At 36.7% G+C, this 21,825-nt stretch overlaps 1 protein-coding gene across 1 annotated transcript; it reads right to left on the bottom strand.

The window, feature by feature from the left end:
* Positions 1 to 219: 219 nt before the first annotated feature.
* On the bottom strand, positions 220 to 17,939 carry ANXA1 (annexin A1). The gene is made up of 13 exons (XM_027662900.1): positions 17,842 to 17,939; positions 13,981 to 14,059; positions 11,741 to 11,834; positions 10,882 to 10,976; positions 9,448 to 9,561; positions 8,773 to 8,863; positions 7,752 to 7,831; positions 6,780 to 6,836; positions 5,335 to 5,428; positions 4,638 to 4,733; positions 3,560 to 3,618; positions 2,557 to 2,679; positions 220 to 608 (listed from the first exon to the last, which is right to left on the bottom strand). The coding sequence occupies exons 2-13, from the start codon at positions 14,044 to 14,046 to the stop codon at positions 549 to 551; spliced, it is 1,029 nt and encodes a 342-aa protein (XP_027518701.1). The 5' UTR covers positions 14,047 to 14,059; positions 17,842 to 17,939; the 3' UTR covers positions 220 to 548.
* Between the last annotated feature and the right edge of the window lie 3,886 nt (positions 17,940 to 21,825).

Raw genomic sequence — 21,825 nt, 5'->3', positions numbered from 1 at the left:
TAGCTTTTTTATATTTTTAACAAGTTAATTTTTTTTAACAGGTTGTCTTTAGGTGTTTTTCATGTATGTGGCTTACATAAACCCTAGCTGAAGTGAAATGAAAGGTGCAAACTCAGCTATACAGTCTGATATTTCTACATTATTTTTTGATTAAGTTATTTACTGTACATACTGTACTCAGACAACTTGAAATTAAATGCAGAATAGCAACAAAGGACATACAAAGTTCCACATGGCTTAATTTTATTTTTTAAAGTTTATTTGCTTAGAATAAATGAAAACTTTACCATTTTCTTGAATAATCAAGCAAATAGAAAGTTGTGGGCATTCTTTGACTTTGAATAAATGATAACAAGAGATAATAATGCCATTCAGAATAAAGATGCTGGAAAAAAAATACATTCTGGGCTACAGGTTTGCAACAAAATACATATGGACCAAGTACCATTCCACAGAAACCTCACGATGTAAAGCCTGTCTTTTATATAGACAGCTAAATATATAGACCTTCATCAACTGGGCTTGAGTGTGTTTCAGGAACATAAAACTTAGTTTTCACTTCCACATAAAGCCACCAGGATGCTTTCATAATCCCCTTTGAGTTCATCCTGTCGATTTAAGCACAACCCCCCCACAATTGTTAGAATAATGGTCTTAAGTGAAATAAATTTCAATAAGCATTCAATATACATGTACCAAGCATCAGCGCTTCACCTAAATAAAATAATCACTTGATACTATACATGTTCACCATAGATTGTGCTGCAACTGAGTACCCTCAGGTGAAATTATCTGTACGACCTAGAAATAAACACATGCATTTCCAGAGTGGTGCAGTTGTAGACAAGGTGTTGACCTGGACCAGATGCCAGATGCCCACCCAGCTACTCTATCACTCCATTTCCCAGACAGACAGGGGAGGGAGTAAGATATGAAACAACTAGTGGTTTAGGAAAAGGAAGTTTCTTAAAGCAAAAGCTTATGCGTGCAAAAGCGACACAAAACATAACAAGGTTAATTCTCTACTTCCCATGAGCAGCAATGTCCGGCCATTTTCCTAGAAACAGGGCTTCAGCAACATGTAATGGTTCCTCAGCAGGCAACCATTGGAGACAATGAATGCCTGCCTTCCTGCTCCTTGCCCCAGCTTTTATAACTGAGCTGATGCCATATGGTCTGGAATATCCCTTAAGTCACTTCGGATCAGCTGGCCTTCTTGGGTCCCCTCCCAGGATCTTGCCCTCAACTGAGGAAGGAATGTTACAGTGCTAATGCTGTGCTCAGCAGTAGACAAAACACTGGTGTGATCAACACCCTTCTAGCTACCAATGCAAAGCACAGCACTGTGAGGGCTACTATGGGGAAATTAACTCAGCCAGACCCAGTACAAAAGGCCAGGAGATTTAATGGCAAAAATAAAGAAGATAAGCACAGGAGATTTCTAGACATCCAGGAGCTTAAGCTTTTCTTCTCTAAATATAGTGAAAGTTCTTCCTTGACCAGTGATGTCCAATGTTCATTAATATTAAAACACTATACACATTGTGTCTAGGAGTATCTCAAACAAAGGCTAATACTGCAGAAATACTCTATCCACAATGGGATATTCAGCTTGATAAAAATGGATGTTATGCATTAAGTATGCAGTGTAATTATTACATGCTTTGTTTTCTCTAATTTGAATCTACTTTTCAGAGACATATGAACTGTTTAGTGTAGCCGTGCTATGCTTCAAGACATTTGGATGCAGTTATCACTCTAGGACGTGATGAAGTGATGTATTTACATAGCAAATCACAGTTCACCCACATTCATGAAGGAAGAATAAAAGTAACCTTTGGCACCAAACTGAAAAAGTAGCAGACACCAATAAAAATCCAAAAGGCATTTTGATACGTGTAGAGAGTAGGTTTCTACTCCAGTCGAGATTATTTTTTTTTATCTGCACTACTAGCCTCCAAAAAGATGCTCTACCCTTTTCCAAGTTTAGCTTTCACCAAGTCCCTCACTGGCTAAATTTTCCAGAAAATACATTGTGTAGTCAGTCTCTTTTGAGAAAATATTTTTGTTAGTTTAATTCATTTACTTAGGTCATCTGGAAAGCAGGCCAAATAAATATTAATATAAGTTAACATGCATTTGCAGGAGTACCTCAAATGTTAAAACCCAATAGCCAGTTTTGTCAAATATCTCCCATAGAGCTGTCAGGGCAATCATCTCCACTCTCCTGCCAAGGTACTTTATGTCTGCCTAAATACAGGAACTTGGGGATATTGTGATCTCCATTCAGCTCTTGGCTTCTATTGAAAGATGCTATCCTGAGATATGCATCGTTACTAACAAAGTACTAACCCTTTTCTGACAAAAAAAAATGGACTCAGAAAAGGAATTAGTTCTACCACCATGTGGACCATTGGAAACATGAGTTACTCAGTTACAGTGAGATACTCAGGATGAACTGGTGACTGAGGAGCAGAAGAGTTAACAAACCTTCACTGGACTTCAAAAATCCTCTGGTTGTTTTGCATTTTGCGTGTCACTTGAGAGAAAACCTACCATAATGGCTTGGCGGAGAGAGATGCCATACAGCCTCTTGTAATAGCCTTTGATCTCATTCATATCCACTTCATGGCGTGAAACCATGATTCTGATGAGGTCTTTGTGCCGTGTCCCAGCACCCTGTTAAAAGAAAAAAAGAAAGGAGGAAAAAAATAAAAAAAAAATGGAAAAGAATGATACTACTTACATCATTGAAACATCTTTAATCAAGTTTTGTGTGTTAATCCATTAGACTTCTTTGCAGGTGAACAGATCCCACATCCTATTCCTTAAAGCATAATGGGGACCTCTCATATCTGCCTTCTGTTCCCTATGAGCACAATTCACTTCTGACAGTCTACCTCCACCCTGAATTTTTTTTACATATTTCTTTTATCTGTTTCTTGAAAAGAGGCATCTCCTTCACAGTGCTTGCTAGACATCAGAGACAAGTTAGACTTCACTGTCTTTTTTCATTATTTTTTTAACAGTGCAATGATCCATATTTTCATAATGTTTCACTCAATTTTTCACATACTGTTCCTAAACAAGTCACAAGAGTTGTGACAATACCTGCATACTAGACTGTTTCACAATCTCCAGCTGCCTCACTCAACTTGGGTTCCAGATTTGCCAGAAGGATCATGGATGTCTCATCAAAGATTAGACTTCCACAAGGTTTGTGCTCTGTAATTGCTTTCCTATTTCCTTCTCACTAATATTTTTGGGGTTTCACAAGTAAGAAAAGTTCCAGTTAGCTTTCTGGTACTGTTGACCGTGAAAGATATGTGTGGATGGATAGACGCCCTCCTGAACACACTGCAGCACACAGACAGCTCCTCCTATGGAAAGACTCTCAGGTTTCAAAGGCGGGAACAGAAGGAGTGAACGAAATACGCTGAATTTCCTTCCACGGTCTTTTTCTATCACACGAAGAGCTTAGAGAGCTCTAGCTAGCCTGTTATTTTTCAGCTTACAAAGCACCTCATGTTTACAAAGAGAAGTTGTTTCTTTAGGTTACCTTCATCGCCAAATGGAGTTTTTCAGCAAAGAAAGCTGGCTTGCTTGTGGCACACTTCACTGTAATGAAGCAGTGAGATAACGTCACTTCTGCTCTACATGTAAGAAGTAACAGAAGACAAAAGTCTGGCAAAAGAACACTTTAAAAACAGTCTCATTGTTCCTACCAGCACATCCTGTTTATGTACTTCTTTGTTACCTATCTCAAAAATATAGGAGAAGGAGCAGTTCCTTTCCTCTGTCTATTCAGAAAACAATTCAGTCAGGGAATTCAGTTACTATAAAGACAAGAGTTTTCTCCCTAGTTTACTGCCACAAAATTAGGGAAGAAAAGAAGAAAAAAGTGAAAACATTTATGTCTTCTACAGAAGAGCTGAAGGTTATGATCTGATGTTTTGCAAACCAAGCTATGGTAAGTACTTGCCTTATACTTTTGATATTAAGAGGTATCTGATGGAAATAATTCTTTTATTCAAAATATGCTTGATAAAAAATATATGTGATATAAAAGCTGAGAACAAAACAGGTGCCTGGTTCCTGATTCCATCCCTGGTCCACTTGTTAGAATCAGTCCCTGCCTCACCTTACTGTTCATGAAAAACAGTCACTAGCTTTATATGAATATTTTCTTGAACACAACCACAGAAGGAAATTAGTTATATTTTGAATAGTCATATATTAAAAGTGTTTTCACAAAACTTGGAGAAGAGTGGGTTTGGTTGAAGACAAGTTTAAAACTATTGGGTTTTCTACACAAGTTGTGCTTGTTGTTTTTGGCATAGTGACTTCTTATAAAGGTTTTTTTATGTTGACAGTTCATCTGTTCTCTTTAAAAGATCGTCCCATATATCAGGAGAGGTATTTCTAGTAATTCATCAGAAGATAGGTTAATTAATTTTAGATAAGTTAATTAAATCACTATGATTGGATGAGGTTTATTTTTTTTTTTTTACTTAGGAAGTTTCTCAGAGAAGCAGGGCAAGTCCAGAAGAGTTTCTGATCAGAGTAAGTATAGTAAAAGTAAAACTTAAGTTTTCAGTCAGTACATACAGTAGGTTGCAATGTACAAAACCACTTACCAAGGGCAGTGAGGCAATTCTCAATGTCACCTTTGAGCTCCAAATCCAGTACTTTGTTCATGTCATGCTTGCTGTATTTGCTGTACTTCTGAAAGACTAAATAAGGGAAGAAAACTGAGTGAATAGAGATGAAAATACAGTACTGCCTCTGCCTTATTCTGCCTCTTCTGCTGCAGCAGAGGACTGTTTGTAAGTCATCTTTCTCATTTTCTTCAGACAGCACAGTGTAAAGAGCAGTATTACTTCATGGGCTGGTGAACTCTGCATATGGAATGGGATTTTGTTAGGATGGAAGGGTTCGTGTTCCCACTGGTAGGGGTAGAAGTGGTCCACTGACTATCAGAGCCTGTGACATTGTATGATAACCCTCTATCTAGGGCAAAGTGGCTTAGGAACAAGACTATGTTGAGGAGTATTCAGAACCTCTGTCACACTGATTGCTTGGCATTGTGATCACTAGCCATTTGAGACTTCATGGTAACAGTTTTATTAACAGCCTAAATGATATTGCTCATCTCTACCACGGAAAGAACAGCCAAGCTGCCAACTGCACCCTTAGTCAGCAAGCATTCTTCCAATTACAAAGACCTTTGTAGCAGCCAGAGTCACATCTTGATAATCTATATCCTGTCTGAATTCATGACCAGGTCATGTGCAAAATCCATGCCAGCAAAGCACACAGTTTCATTCAACATACCAGTTCGAAGATGTGGGTAGCTTCTAGTAGTAAGAATAGTAATAAACACATTAATATCTGTTCCTTTTCTTTTCTCTCCGGCTTCATACAAGGCCTGTCATAAAGAAAAGAAAGTAGTAAAGTCAATATTGGAATAGTAAAACTCAAACAGGAATACTGTACTTCTGAGAGTCATTGCTTGTCAGCAATGAACCCTAGCCCTTGACACAATCCATAACAAAACTCTACCCTACCTCAGACCACTCTAGCTCTGTCAAGTTATACTTCGTATTTCACTTATAATAGTACTTAGAAAACACAGTGCAGCTAGAAAACATACTTTCAGACAATTTACGATTATCATCTAGCTCACAGAGATATACTTCATTCTTGAATTAAGTTATTTTTCATTTATCATGATATGATAGCAGTCTGCATGGGAGTTTAGGACTGGTAGGCATTCTTAATACTAACAAATTATCTCTGCTATTAACTGGTCCAATGTGCAAGAGAAGTCTATGCACCAAGTACTCCTTGTCTTTCCAGGAGTGACTTTTACTTCCAAGAAAGTAAGAAACAAACCAGTGTCCTTCACTTTCCTTACCTCCTCAAACCTGTCTAAAAGTAATCATTAAAGACCACCACACAGCACAAAAAGATTCAACAACACTCTGCATAAAGATAAATAGTACTGAACTTGAGCTTAGACAGAGTATTAATTTACTTTCATATCTAGGGCTGATGACAGAACTAAACTCTTTATGAACCAGGAATAAAAGCAATATTTCTCCACAACCTTTTTTTTTTCTGGATTTTTTAAAAATCAGTTTAAAGTCTATCTACATTTAAATTGTAACCATGATGTCAGATTTCTCAGGAAAGACTACTAAGTTTTACCAATACTTTAACAATAATAATCCCACTAATGGTGGAAAAAAGAAGGAAAAGAATAGATGTTTATTTTAGAATTACTGAGAAAATGACTGTGAAGTTTACCCAATAATCTTGAAAGGTTATCACTCCAAAGCAATAGCTTTGGCTAACACACTGGTCAAGGTGTGCTAGCTAGTTATGCACATAGATGGGTACACCTTTGTCCCTCAATTCAAGAACCGTGTTAAAAATGGAAGGAAGATTAGACTTAATTCCTCCACTTGTTGACCTGTACTTCAAATGGTCTGCACACTTTACATGAACTAGAAGAAGCCTTGCAGAAACATTTCTGAAGCTAGATATTAGGGTGAAGATCTAATTTCCTTCCGATAATGAAACTTACATGAACTTCATATAAGTGAAGCTTACATGAACTTCATATAAGTGAAGTATTACTTCACGTAAACACTATACCCTCAGAAAAGACTGCTGTATGACATTCTCTATTTGGTCTGCAATTCAGGCAGAACATGTGCACCCAGTGTAATCTCAGGTAAGTCAGAAGTTCTGCAGAGAGCCAAGTATGATCTTACCCTGGCATCGTTGTCAGCAAGCTCATGATTCACATGAGAATCTTCACATCGGTCAGCCTACGTAAGGAAATAAACAAAATTTCACTGGTGCTCACAATCATTCAATTCACTAAACCTCAACACTTTAGAGTTCTGCAGAACCACTGTCATATCAATGCATAACTGGAAATAGTTACAGTTATGACAACCATTCTATGAATAAAGCTGCTGTATTTGTAATCAATTAGATTTCAGACTTCTAAGGCCACCAGCAACTTATTTCTTAAGTCCTACATGAAAATCCACAGGAAGTATTCTTTCTTGATGTGAAATTGCAGGCTTAGAACCTGTGATCTGCTCCCTGGTGATCATTCAATAGATTTCTTTCAAGTTGATTTGGAAGCAAAAACTGAAAACCAAACCATGGACATACCAAAAAATAATCTTGTGTGCATGTACAAGCTTCATATATGTACTCAAAAATCAAGTATCTATCCATTTTTATCAGGAAGTTCCAGTGTTTAAACTCAGCTTTTGAACATAAATTTAAAAAATGCTTTGTCCACTTGTTAACTCCTTGCCCTTGTCCCATTATCTAAATACTGGAAACATACCTTAACAGCAGGACAAAAGATTTATTTCTCTAATTGTAAGTATTTCTGTTTTTTCTATTTCTAGTCAATTGACATGACATTATGTCTGTTGTTTTTTCAAGTGCTTAAAGACAGCACCAAAAAAGTCTTAAAAGTATGACTGATAAACAACAAATATGTTTTACAATAAAAATGATGGTTTTTAAAATGCATTCAGGATAAAATCTCATTGTACTTTGTTTAAGAAAAATTACAACTGATCTAGGATATGAAAGTAAAAAGCAATGCAAGGAAATAAACATTACCCAAATGTTTATTTATCGTATGACTCTCTAAAATAGTCATGATAATATTTATTTATTACAGATAATGTCACTCAAAATGCTTAAGCACAGCATACCTTGGCTAGAGCAACCAAAGCCTTCTGAAAGTCACCAGATGTGTCAGAGATAATGTCTTGTGTCAGATCTCTCTTCAGCACTGAAATCAAATTGTAGTTTGTTTGGAAGTTATCATCTAGGTTGGTCAGATAGTCTTTAAAGGTCCTTTCCAAACCATCCTAGGATCTTTTTCAGTCTTTTCTTAATTCCCCACTTAAATATGCCCACTAGAAATGCAACTGTCTTACTTTCTCTCATTTAGCTTCTACTGAAGAAGTGTATTTGTAATGTATCCTGTAAAATTCTAAGATATGCAGTGAAATTGGAGGTTAAACCCAAAATCTGATGAAAAATCTCCTTCTCTAAGGTCTTGGGGGTAGCATTGTCTTAGGCTCTGCTTGTGAAATACACAAGCTTTTTTCTGAGCTGCTTTTTTTTTTCATTCTTATTTCTGTCTGTTTTTACCAGTACTGAACTAAACCAAAACGCTTTCCAGAAAAAGATTATTTGAATGGAAATGTCTCAGAAAACTTGGCTCATAATCTCTGAAAACATGATTTAATTAGACAACACAGTAAACTTGACATATATGACAGACACCACCCTACATTTTATTTCTTCAAATATTTTCCTCCTGTAGTTCACTGGTTGCTCCTACTGCTAACATTGTCTGTTTCTAACTCAACAAGCTTTTTTTTCAAGCCTAGTGATATCTCCAAAAGTCAGCCTTGTTTAGTTACAAGGGAAGAAAAGCAGCTCAGTTTAACATGCATTCTAGAAAACATCTAAATGTGTGACTCATTCCATGAGACACCCACAGTTCTGGCAGTGATGATGTACCTTTTCCTTCTCTACTGGGATCTACTTAGGACAGAAAAAGTCAGTATGATGTCCCTCCCCCACAACTCCTTAAAATTTTTTGTGAAGCTTCATTTGCCTCCTGTAATGTTCTCTGCCTCTCATACTAAGAAGTGAGGCTGTGATTCTAATGTGCGTATTACAGAGTTGTACCATTAATACTTCTTTCTTGCTCTGAATTACCTTCTTTGTAGTATCTGTTGGCTTCTTTGATCTCTTTGTTGTTTCTTGAGGCCAGAATCTCAATTAAGGTATTTTCATCAGTTCCAAGCCCCTAATAAAAGTGATTGAATCTTCAGAAATGTCATTCAATAGAGTAAACTTAAAATTTGTGACAGAAATTAGATGCGAATCACTGACTTGGCTTTGAAGGCATCACATGGAACAAGAAATAAAAATTAAAAACACTAGGCTTCCACACAATATTGTTATTTCAGCTCTTTTGAAATTAAAATTTTATCACATTTAATATCCTAGTACCCAAAAGAAGTGCTAAAGGGACAAAATAGAGCATATAAAAATAGGAATGTAAAATCTATGAAGAAAAATACCTTCTTCTCTTTTTGTTTTCCCTTACGTGAACACGTATGTAAACACTATGGCCCTCTATCACTATATTAGCAACCCATTTTCAGAAGGCAGAGTTAATTCTCACAAAAGAGACTCCTCCGACCTGAAATTCAGTACAGAATACTGGGTCTTGCTCCATAATCTGAATTACCAGTATAGATTTGTTTTGCAAAATGAGGTTAAAAAACCCAGTACACAAGCTTTGCAATTGAAGTCCAGTGTAACTTACAGGCCCTGATAATTACTTATGTTCTTTAACAAAGTTTATCTCTGAAAATTTTGTCTTACCTTCATAGAGGCTCTTAATTCTTCAGCATCAAACTGAGCTGGAGTTTTGAGCAAAGCCACAACAACATCTTCTAAGTGGCTTTTCAGGACTTTTTTCAAAGCTTCTTCCAGACTCTGTGTTGAGAAGAATAAGAAACACACTAAGCCAATGAATGGTAAAGATGTAGCTGCTGTTCAGCTACAGTCCAAACATTAGTCTGACCTCCAATGAATCTCAGTCTACATCATCCCGTTGGCTACTAAAAAAGAAATGAAGACCTACATTAATTTTTTGTCACCTTTATGTTAATCAAATCATCAGGGTTTTTCAGTAAATATTCAGAAGCCTTTTCACACATTGCAGTTCAGCTGTATTCACCCATTTACTGCATCAGAAGATGACTCAAAATAGGCTGCTTGTTTTTCAAGAGAAGGTAATGCTATATTGTTCTTAAAATTTTGACTAAGGTGTTTATGTGGATAACATTTAATTTTATCCACTTATTGCATGAAGGATACAGAATTTGCAGTGGAAACTCTGGACATATATAAACAAAATCACAAGTCCTGAGATTAAGATATGGGCTACATTCTAATTTGACCTAAATTTAAGTGAAAAAAAAAATAAAAATCTTATTTATTCTGCCTCCTATCTGAAAATCCCCAGTACTCTTATTTTGTTACATTAAACATTTCAGCCCTATTGTTCACCATGTATGAGTCCAAGCTGTAGCTCTAAGAGTGAGAAGATCAACCTGTTTTGTCAAAATAGCTAAACCAACAAGATTATTTCAGAAACAAGCCCCATGTCCATAATTAGTATTGTTCTGCTTTAGATGATGTACCAGGAACTAGGGTATCTGATAGTTTAACATCATTAGTCTCCCTGTGTCTTTAAAGTTATATTTTTAAATAATCATTTAAAAATATAATTGCAAAGTTGGAGCTTCCTCTGAGGGAGGAGAGAGCTGTGAAAACCACAAGTGAGGTTTTCCTGAACATAAACAGGAAATCTAGGCTAAAACAAGATATTAGACTTATTTTCTGACTTGGCCTTTAAAATTACACTTAAAGGAATCCCTGTTCCAAGAAGCAAATGCTAAGTAACTTCAGTATTGCCAACTATGAAATTGCAATTTCAATTTAGAGTTACAAGTTTAACTGAAGAAAATCTGTAACAGGGAAGAGTAAGAGCAATTTAAACACATAGAAACATGTAGTAACTTCCAAGCTTCTCGGTTCCAGGGACCAGCAGTTTTATCACTCAGAGGTAAGAAAACACTGACAGTTGTAGGCCCAGGCCTATACCAGTGATGGTATATTTATGGAACAGTATTATGGTCCTGTAACTCTCCTATCCAATTCAGTATTCTATCTAGATTCATACATCCCATCTAACCCAGGAGAAACATTGATATTCTGAGTGTAAATATAATCTTGGCTAGAATACTTTACCTTTCCTTTAGTCTGCTGATAGGCAGCTTTGATCTGCTGACGCTGAGCATTTGTTCTTTTAGTCAAGATGTCAATGATGGTAGCTTCATCCACACCTATGAATCACCAAACAACAAAAATCCCAATATATTCAAAATATATGCATCATTTAGCCAATTGTATTTCTATTATTATTTGCTTCCTGTAATATTTTGATTTCTTGACACACTTAAGTTTAACTGAAAGTGTAATCTTTATGGACTCATAATTAGTAAAGACACCAAATAAATAGATTCCTATAGAACTCAAAAACATATGTTTCTGCAATTTCATAAAGAAATTCTTAAAGTGTCCTGAGTGCAGAACTTCCACTAAACTGAAAACAATAACAAAAAACCTAAAAAAAGAGATGGTATATTAATTTAATCTCATTTAGTCAAACTGAAAAAGATTTCAAAGTACAGATGAAGTGTCAAATGTGAATTTCATTAAAAAAGAGAAGCACAACAGAAGGATGCACTACATTATCAGCATATTCACTGCCTCATGCAGGAATGTTAGAGAAATCAAGACAAAAAGTAACCGTACGGTATGCTATAATACTTTTTCCTTCTCTAGAAATTAAATTTTTATAACCCTTCCTTCAACATATTCAAGAACTTTAATGCAGCATTAAGGTCTGAAACTTTAATACAACATCAGGTTATCAAAGAATTGAGATTCTTTAGCAAGTGGCATAATTTAATGTATTGTCAAGCCTTGAAAAGGAGAGGCACCTCTCCTGCTTGCCATTGCCTCTTGCTCTGCTATTTTATTCAGTGCTATTCTGAAAATTTCCTCAGGAAGTGTCTTAGCATAGCAAGATATATACTCCTCTTACCTTTTACAGTAATAGCTCTGTCCAGAGCAACAACATCAGCTGATGGATCAAAATTAGGGTATGTTTGTACTCCGTGGATACCTTTTGAACTTTTCTGCAGAGGGAAAATAAAAAATAAAATTAAAAATAAAATAAAAATTGCTCTTTTCAAAGAATATTTTTACAAAGAAGCAGTTTTGGATGGCTAAATAAAGTATGCATTTTGGATTGTCTATTATAGAAGTATGAAGGACACACAATTTTGTAACTCCAGAGAATTAAACAGATTCAGTAACGGCTATGCATCAGATTTATTCCCTTCACAGCTCATATATTAAACAGAAAGTACTTCATATATTGTTTTAGGTACCTGAAGACCTGTTTCTCAGACTAAGTTGGATTGTGTAGGAAAACACTTAACTGTCATATTAGCAAATTATGTCCAAATTTTAAAGGTTCTAAAACTACAATTAAGTCCTACAGGCACTGCCATTAAAGTGCTACTAATTTATCTGCTCACCTTACGCAACCTGTGGCTCACATTAAGGGTCTTCTCAGATGACTCATATCTGAGGCTATAAACACTTGTTGCATTCAAGATCTGGGAGAAGAATTCAAATCTAATCCTATAAGGAAGTGGAGACCTGTTGCCTAACTTTGAAACTTAAGACGTAAGCCACACTCTGCACAAGGCATTATCTACTTATCGCCTTTGGTGAATCTACTCCTAGGTGGCCACTCTCTAATCAGCCTCTACAGGACTGTGGGAATTACACAACAGATTACATGGCTTGTCCGAAGTCAGCAACATGACAAATCATGTTAGTGGTAGGACCTATAACTCAACAGTGCTACCTAACTGATGCCTATTTCTTTTTCAGAAGTTACAAGATGCCTCAAGATTCTTGGATGAAAAAATTACATAAAATTCCCATTGTTCTGATGTATAGCGAGATTTTTTTATTAGAAAACAAAATCAGTTTAGCTAGACTTTTCAGAGTCACCTGTACTCTTTCTCTTGTTTCAAACCCTGTTATTTTAATTTTTTTAATCCTTTGCAATTAAAATTAAACACCACAAGAGAAATGGCAAGGTCTTATGGATACATGTTTTACACACAACACTCTGTATTGAATTTTGTACACTTCTGACATCTGTTAAATGTTCATCTCCCTACACAATTTTATCACTAGGAGTCATAAGAGAGCAGACAGACTGCATATTTAAAAGTCTCTTGCATACATTTCAAAACGTCGTTGAGACTTGCATGATAAGTCAACAAAGGAATGGGACTGTTTTGCTGCCTATTTCTCATTCTCCTCAAGTTTGTATAGTGGTTTCCATGACAAACTTATCTACCATCAATAAAAAACTGTCTGTAACCACCACAACCAAGAATGTCTCACGACCCTGGGAGTGAAACGGGGATAGGATGGTGGAGTCAAAGTTTTACATACAAAATGCTGTGGAGTCAATATTACAAAATCCACAAAGGCCTAGAGCAGAAAACTTTATTTACTGAAATTTCCCCTATATTTCTTTTCAGTATAATAAGTTCTTTAGGGAACTCCTGTGACTTTGCAGTGTACTGCTTTGCCCTTCCTGACAGTCATTTCAGTATCTTAACCTCATTATCAGAAAGCTTCTCCGTATCATCCTAGTGAGGTAACTCTAAACTTCTCACCACCGTATTCCTCCCTTCTAATCTGTATCAGTAGTGATTGTCTGAGATGTTTTATTACATAATGTGGCTCTTTCAAGCATAAGCATGAGATGATATGATAACTAGGACATGTATTAATGACTTTACTTCCTCCTCTACATTCCTGAGTTCCAGCTCCTGGCTTCCTGTACCTCAGCGTAAGGGTGCCTCATTTTCATGTACATCATCTGAACATGTTCTTACACATTCACACATGCCAGCAACAGATTACTACTTCAAAGAGGCCAATTTGAGTGAATCAGTGACTGGCCACTGGGAATTACAGTTTCATTACAGTAACTAGTTTTGCTTAGGAATTGATAACGAGATAATATGTACAAATAAGAGTAATTTTTTCTGATTATCTAATAGCAGATTTCCTCAGTTATTGAATTATACATTGCAATAAAATTGAGTTCCAGTTCTAATCCATCGGAGTTTTGCCATTGTTTTTCCTCCCTTTGCATGTATGCAAAACGTTTGGTGGTCTGTGTCTTTAAATCACTTGTAAGAGTACAGAAAAACAAGCATTATGCTCTCAAAAGCTGATAATACTTACAATACATTCCTGCTCCTGATTTTCCATGAACCATGCCTGCTTCAGAAATTCTGATACCATAGCCATGTTGACTGAGTTTCTGGAAAGAGACGCATCAAATTTTAATTTTTCATCATTTTCAGCGCCAGTGAAACTCAAGGTTTCCCACCCTCAAAGTCCTTTCTCTAGAACTATCACATGCAGCGGTTAGTTTCCCAAGTTGTAACTGACCTGTGCTGTTGGAAACAGGGAACTTTGATGTTTGGCAGGGGATGTGATACTCCACAGTTGCTTGCTCACCCCCATACTCTTAGTTACTTGCAGAAGTTTTAGATTAGAACAGTAAAGTAGTTGGACTAATTGCTTATTAGCAATATCCTAGGATTAGAATTGACTTAAAAAGGCAAGTTACCAGAACCCAATTAGTCTGTCTTTCTCTAACAGCTATACCCTTTTAGCTTACTGAGTATTTAATTATTTTCAAATTCAGTGGTAGACAAGTATTCTCGTCTGATCATTTACTGAGGCTGGAGTTCTTGTGTATTATGTCAGGACAAAAGATATTCCCTTGTTAAATATATTCTCATGGGATTTCTTTGACTAGACCCTTTCTAAAGAAGATGTGTGAAAGTGGATATTTTCCTATACATTGTTCTTTTTTCTTACATATTTCCTACAATTTCTACATAATAATAGAGCTTTATGCATTTAAGAAGAGATAAAAAAGCATAACTGTGCTTTTTACCACTTGAAAGGAAAATACATCCAGCTTTTTCATAAGTAACTATGCAGAATGGGAAAAAAATATGAGTTGTGATGTTACACTGAGCACTCAAAAATAATTAAGAGGTTGCTTCACGCAACCTATCGGTTGTGAAATAGGTGGTGAGAAATTCTCTGTTTGTTAACTGAAATACTGAGTGAACAGAAAGGAGGAACCAATGGTTTATCAAATAGAGTTATTCAAAAGAATTTTTTTTTAAAAACACTCTTCCACAGCAAAGTCTAGGGAAGGCTTGGTTTTAAAGCATACATACAAATAATAAACTAATGTTGCTGAGTAAGCCAGACTAATTTTGAATCTAATGTGAAGAGATAAAATTCTATTTGCAGTCTTGTGGTACAGATTATGTAATGTAGATTATATATACAGATATAAAAAATAATGTTGATTATACTGCTAACACATGCTGTAGGTCCTACAGTAAGGGCAGAGACCAGTCTGTTAAAGCAACACACATTTAGGACCAAGCTACGTAGCTACAGTCCAGCTGGGTTTTTTTGCCTCGTAGCAAAACTGTAAAGCTTACTTCCATGTTCTGCAGACAGCAAAGGAACAGCTATCTCCCACAGCCTGCCTTAAGCTCTCCTTACCTCCCCTCTCTGAGGCAGGAACCGCCTATATTCCACCTTCCCCAGAAAACTCTTGCTTTTGTGCCCTTCCCTCAGTCCCAAGGGCACAAAATTCAGCTCTGCCTGTGCTGCCAGAAAACCTGAAACTGATTCCAGATCTGTATTTGTATGGTATTTAGAGTAGGTCTTAGCTGGGTAAACAATGGTCAGAATATTGTGTAAGTTTTAAGGACTAACTTTTATAATGTGTCATTTGTTCAGGATCAGAAAAGCACACTTACACTGTTATTACAAGAACACTTTTATCAAGCTGTTAAGAGTGACTCCTGCACCCTTCTTGTATTGACAGAACTTAGTGAGGGCAGATGAAGTGGTATCATACCTGAAGTTCTGCTGCATTTTATAACAGAACACACAAAAACCATATGCAGCAGGATGAAAACATTTAAAAGTCTCCATATTGGGTGCACTGAGTCATCAACACCAACATGTACTGATATGTCTGTTGACAAGTGGATTCACAGAGCGTACAACCATTTAAAACTAAGAAACAAGATTAATTCTCACACCACCTCTAAGAAAAAGAGGGAAAAAACCTGTGTTTTGGTTGATAACATAACACTTCTCCGAGAGAGCTGGTTTCAGAAATGTATCCATGTTTTCTGCGTATCCCTACACCCATCCCTCACACCCAGCTCTAGGGATTTTGCTGCTCTTGGGGTTGGCTAGAGCAGAAGGCTGACATACTACACTGTTTATTAAGCTTCTAAACCTTTATGTATTTTCTAATTTAATTTATACATAAAAAAAAATCTCTGCCTTAAGAACTAAGTTTGAGGGGTTTTTTTCTTTTTAAATAAAGATATTTTGGCCTGCAGATCCATCTATTTCTGTCTAGTTTAATAGAAGTCGAAGTAGGCAATGACTCTCGAAAGGAGCTAAAAACCTTAGACTGAATTGGCTTAGAAAGATAAGAAACTAACTTACGTATAAAACTCTTTTGCTTTATATGTCTAACAAGAAAAAAGAAGATTGGAATCTAGGAAGACAGCCAGCTCCCTGATAAGGTCTTTCCAAATGCTTTGACTCACGCCACTCTAAAATGCAAACAGCTCATGTAAACAGTAACGAGATCCAGGACAGATACATTCAGCCCAAATATTATTTTAATTTGGTATCAAAAAGACTGAAAGGACTGATGGCTGTCATATTTTTTGTCTACTTTTATGCTCAGGACATAGATTAGAAACAGGGAGAAGAAAAAGCATGTGCCTACTGAGTGATACAAACAGAAGTTGACATAGAAAAGCGTGATGCTCCTTTGTGGTTACTCCATACCAGATAACTATTTGAGAGTTATTCTATTTAACAAAATATTGTCCTGTTCATGTGTCCCACTTTCCAATCCAGAATCAGTAGATGTCCTGTTTGAAAGGAAAAACGATCACGAACTTAAAATATCTCATTTTGAAAAATATTGTGATTTTTATGCATTTTATCATTCCCAATTGGAGTGATCAACATTGCAATTGGCTTCAAAAATTAAACAGACTGAAAGCCCTAACTGTTGGTTCACAAAAATTACTGCAATGCTGCTTTCTGTCTGGCTCTTAGCCCCTAAAAGATGCGCCCTTGAACTGGACATATCTGAATTTTTGAAAGTTTTGAGAAGGTGCTCTACTGAAATTATTTAAAGACACAAACTAGACTTTTAGACTACAGTTTGTGTCAAACAGCAGCATTTATCTATGCTTATTTAACCATATCATGAACCATGTCAGATACATCTCCAGTTACTGTCCAAAGCTAGAGACCAAGATCTTGCTCTAAATTATAGTCATGACACCCTATCAGAAAAACAGGTAATAATTCATTTTGCATTGGAAATTCTGCTGAATATGAAAACATCAGAGAGAAAAACAATCTCATCCTTGTAAAGTTCTGTGGAAAGATTTAGCAGAACAAACCACAGATGACAGAGCACTTACGTGGCTTTGCCTGTGTTCTTAGTCATAAAACCAGGATTTTGCTCTTATGCTTCTAAAAGATTGGTTTGATTTGATTTCTAAAGATTTCATCTTCATCATTTTAATGAGCAAAGACTCCTCTACAGTCCCAAAGCAACAAACTGTTATTGAAGTAACAACAGCTGTACCTATATTTTAAGTTTCCATACAAAGAATAGTAGTTTTCTAGGACCTCCAGTTTTACTGTAGATTTCTAGAGCAGCCTACTACAAAGGCAAAGAGAAAGCATTGAAATGGTCAACTCCAAATATATTTCCTTTTAAACTTTTAAGCTTTTTTTAATTCCCTTTATTTAATTCCATTAAATAAAAGCAATAATTGTCCAAACCCCGCCATAAAATGTTTCAAAACTGAAAGAACTTCTCTTCCCCACATCCATCTTTTCCTTTGCCAGCAATTCCAACCCACAGAAAATTTACGCCAGATCACTTGACAAATTCAACGTAGGATTCTTAAAGTGCATCAGGTTTACAGAGAGCAGTAATGAACTACAAAAACCTACCTTCCTCCTCACAAACACTGCCTTGCAGGGCTGCACAGTCAGGAATAAAGGAGCAGTGTTCTCAATGTTTTTATAGCCTGTGAGGGAGACTCCACCCAGCAACCAGAGTGTTTCCACAGCGGCAGAAATCATCTACAGCAGCTATCTGGGTGCTGCCCAAAACAGAGAACCACACGGAAAAAGTCATTGTGAAACTATGTGCTGGAGAAAGCATGTGCAGATTTCAGAAAGGAAAAGACAGCAAATAAGCATGCTGTGGTAGCTCTCCTCCCCTGCCGTGGTCCCATCCCTCACTGTAATAAATTGCCATAAATCTTTTGGGATTGTATGATTAAATGTTAAGAAAACTAAACTTGAGTTACTCCCTTCACATTATAACATGTCTGATACCAGCACAAATATATTAAGATATATTGATATATTAAGATATATCTTTGCTCATTGAAACTTTTAGATAAGAGTGAAGAGTCAATGCAGCTTCCTGAATTCACTGAGCTCTGGTGGCTATTAGCTCTGCTTCTTCTGCACATGGGCCCATGGCAGAAATGGCCCAGGAATAAAAGAGGTCTAATTCTTAATATAAATCCCCCCCCTTTTTTTCTTGAAAAGAAACACCTGGAAAATGGCAGGCTTAATAGAATGGCAATAACTGGCACCTGCATAACTAGAAAGAGGTTGAAACAATCAGATTAGACTCTGATGATCAAAGTGAGAGTGGTTTGCACAAGCTGAGGGTGTATCCCAGTTTGCTAGAAGTGGTTTTCTGCAAGCACTTTCTCACCAGCCTAGCCAAAGACATTTTACAGAACATGTCCAGCACAGCACCTTGCCTGTAGATAGATAGATGAGGAGGAAGGGGAACAGACTTATGTTTATTATTAAAGGGGACCCTTGCAAATTTCTCAAATGTAACACAACATTACATATACATTCCAGCATAGCTTACGCCTTTCTCTGTTTAAAATAGCTCTGTATAAATGGCTGGGCCCTAAACATGTACTGCCCATAGGGTTTGGTTGCAGGTGCTGGGGATAATCTGGCACAGGATCATCACAGTCAAGGAAGTCCCCTTCCAACCAGGTTAAGGGGAGAGCCTCCAGGAGGGCTAAAGGAGACAGTGGCTGACCACCCCAGTCCTGGGATAGGAGGGCCCTTGCTGACCCTCATGGGAACCCCTGCCAGCCCCCAGGGAGCACCCAGCCCATGCAACTCTCTGACATCAATTTCCCCCGCACTTTATTTCCTATCTCCCCACACATTTCATGTATTATTTTACAAAAGTATTTCAGATATTTGCTTAAACTGAATAATTGAAGGAGCCTACCAACTGACAGTGATATTGTGAGCAAGTTGTCAGGTTGTATTTAGGTTTATTTAATTATGATGTGTGATGTTCAGATTACTCCTGCACTCCTGACTATCAGAATGATTTTACCAGTCTTATTTCACTTGTGTGAAGTGTTGGCCAAAACTCTGTTTACACTCTTTTTCTGGAACTATTTCCCTTGTCTATTAATGAACGTATCTAAGGGTAGGATTCAGTGTGCTACAAGTTAGACACTCCTTGATATCGACTCTTTTTTCTAATATAGTTTCTCCATAATTAGACTATTATCTAATTTTCTTCATAGCAATTTTTCATCTCTGTGTTTTTGTTTCTTGTTTGTTGTGTTTCTTTTTCAATTCATTGTATTTTCTTTAAGATCTGTGTTTCTACCTTCAGAGTGATCTGACAGGAAGGCATTGTGCTACAACTCATTGCAAAAGCTATTTGCATTTACTTTTCCTCCTTCTTAATGGGCGGGCAGATGTTGATTCATCATCTTCCTGGAGCTGGACTGAGTCACCGTTTGTGCTAGAGTGCCTTATTGTATAAAATGCTGACACTTAAAAAATGCAATTTAATTGGATGGAGCTCTTAACAATTGTTTATTGTTAAGTTTTTAACTGTTACTCCATCATTTGCTTCATAAAGCTGTAACAGTCTGTGTATTGTTGACCTGGCATTAGTTATTCAGAAGTGGCAAAGCATGCAGACACTGTCATAGTGTTCAAATTTCTCATATGAGACAAAAAAATAAAGGTTTCTTTTTGTAAACTGTCAGATATGGCCATGCTAAATATTTCTTTTGAGGCTAGTGATAACAGCTCAAGTGGGGAGACAGAATTTCCCCAAGCCTACACAAAATAATAGTACATTGAGTCAGAAATTTTCTTGGTGTTTGAGAGAAACATCAGCAGCCATTACATCTATTTCAGAGGCTGCTGCCAACCCTCTTGTAGCTCTGTGTTTATTCTATCCAAGTTGCCTTAAAGAAGACTTAAATCTGAGGGAACTGGGGAGATGACCATTCTACCTACACTGAGCCGAAAACCCCAGTTTACAAATGACCTTCAGATTACATATGAGATAAACTTTAAGTTAAAATTGATGCTAACAAATCACATTGTTATGAAATAGCTTTATCCTGAAAGAGCTCCTGAGAGTACTGTCAGGCAATAAGTCATAAATCAGAGCTCTACCTGTTTCACACCAGGATAGTTATCCATTTTGACCATCTGATATCAAGCCAGAGCCACCTGGAATCTGTGCCTTTCATCTCTTGCACCCTATGACTTCAATTATCTTCAGTACCTTTTATCCACATCCTAAAAAACTGCAGAGAAACATTACTCCATTTCCTTAGGCAGCCAGAACTTGCAATGTAGCAGCTGTACTCAAGTTTCAAGCAACAGAAAAGTGATATAGGTGATACAGATCTAAGACTGTGTATAAGTTACAACGGTTTTACCCAAGACATTAACAGTTCGAAGAAGGCATTCCAGAAAGAACACAGTACTTTTACTGATATATATTTGCAAATTCCTATATAAACCCTGTTTTAAGAAGCATATCTCTGTTACATTATTTAGAAAAATATCTTTCCTGCATGTTGAGTTACAGTGCCTCCTCAGACCTTCATCTATTCCTTTGACGTTACAGCAGATTAGATTTCATAATCAGTGAGAACAGCTACACTACCTTCATTTGCACCTAGTATACATGGTTCTAGTCAGTCCATCTAGGGTCGAGTTGTGGTCATTGGTATCCCTATGATCCTATACTATGGGCTGGATGACACAGAGCCTCAAATCTAGACACGGATCTTTTCTAGTTTCATGCTTAAAAAACCAAAATATATTCATTGGACACAATAAGACACAATCAAAACTGTGTAATATCTTTTATGGCTTCTCTGTTAAAGGATTTATTTTCATTAGTGTGTTATTTACCAATCAGATCATGTTTCAGCTGTGGACCTCTTTGCAAGCTTGTAAATAGGGAAAAGATCGGACAAAATGCTTTTGTGTCTTGATGCTGATTCAAAATAATTAATAAATATTTTTGAGGAAATTTCTAGCTGGGATTAGCTGAATTTGCTTTTGCAATGCACAAAATATTTAAGACCTCTGTCTTCATAATAGATTTGCCAGCATTTTTTTCTTGCCTCATGAAATACTGAATTGGCAAAAATTCCCAGGCAACAGGAATTCCATGCATTAATCAAACATACACCTACTTCTGTAATTAGGTCTACTACTTACTGCTCACTTAGTTGCAATAAATACCTATTATGTAGCTCCAGAGATTTTTAGAAGGTTAAAGGGATACTCTGAGTCTCATGGTAAAACAAAGGTTGGCTGTCCAGAAGACACAAAACATTAGTGAACAGTCCCCTACATAGAGAAATAAAAATAGCCCATGCCCTACTATAAACAGGCAGAATAGCTGCATGTAAAATCATGCCAAGGTAACCATTTTGGGAATTAGAAATCCCATTCAGTTTAAATGAGATCAAATTCTCATTTTAGTGGAACCAGAAATTCACCTTAGGGACACTGTGAGACACTGGATTATTATATTAATTATTGGCTCAGACCAACTCAAGTGAGTGTGCATGGAGGGGGAAGGGACAGGTCGAATTTCATGAAAGTGAGGTGATG

This window comes from Corapipo altera, unplaced genomic scaffold (assembly GCF_003945725.1).
Source record: "Corapipo altera isolate COAL_440 unplaced genomic scaffold, ASM394572v1 61167, whole genome shotgun sequence".
Classification (NCBI taxonomy): Eukaryota; Metazoa; Chordata; class Aves; order Passeriformes; family Pipridae; genus Corapipo; species Corapipo altera.
Note: the sequence above shows the minus strand (reverse complement) of the source record. Positions and strands in the feature narration are given on the sequence as shown.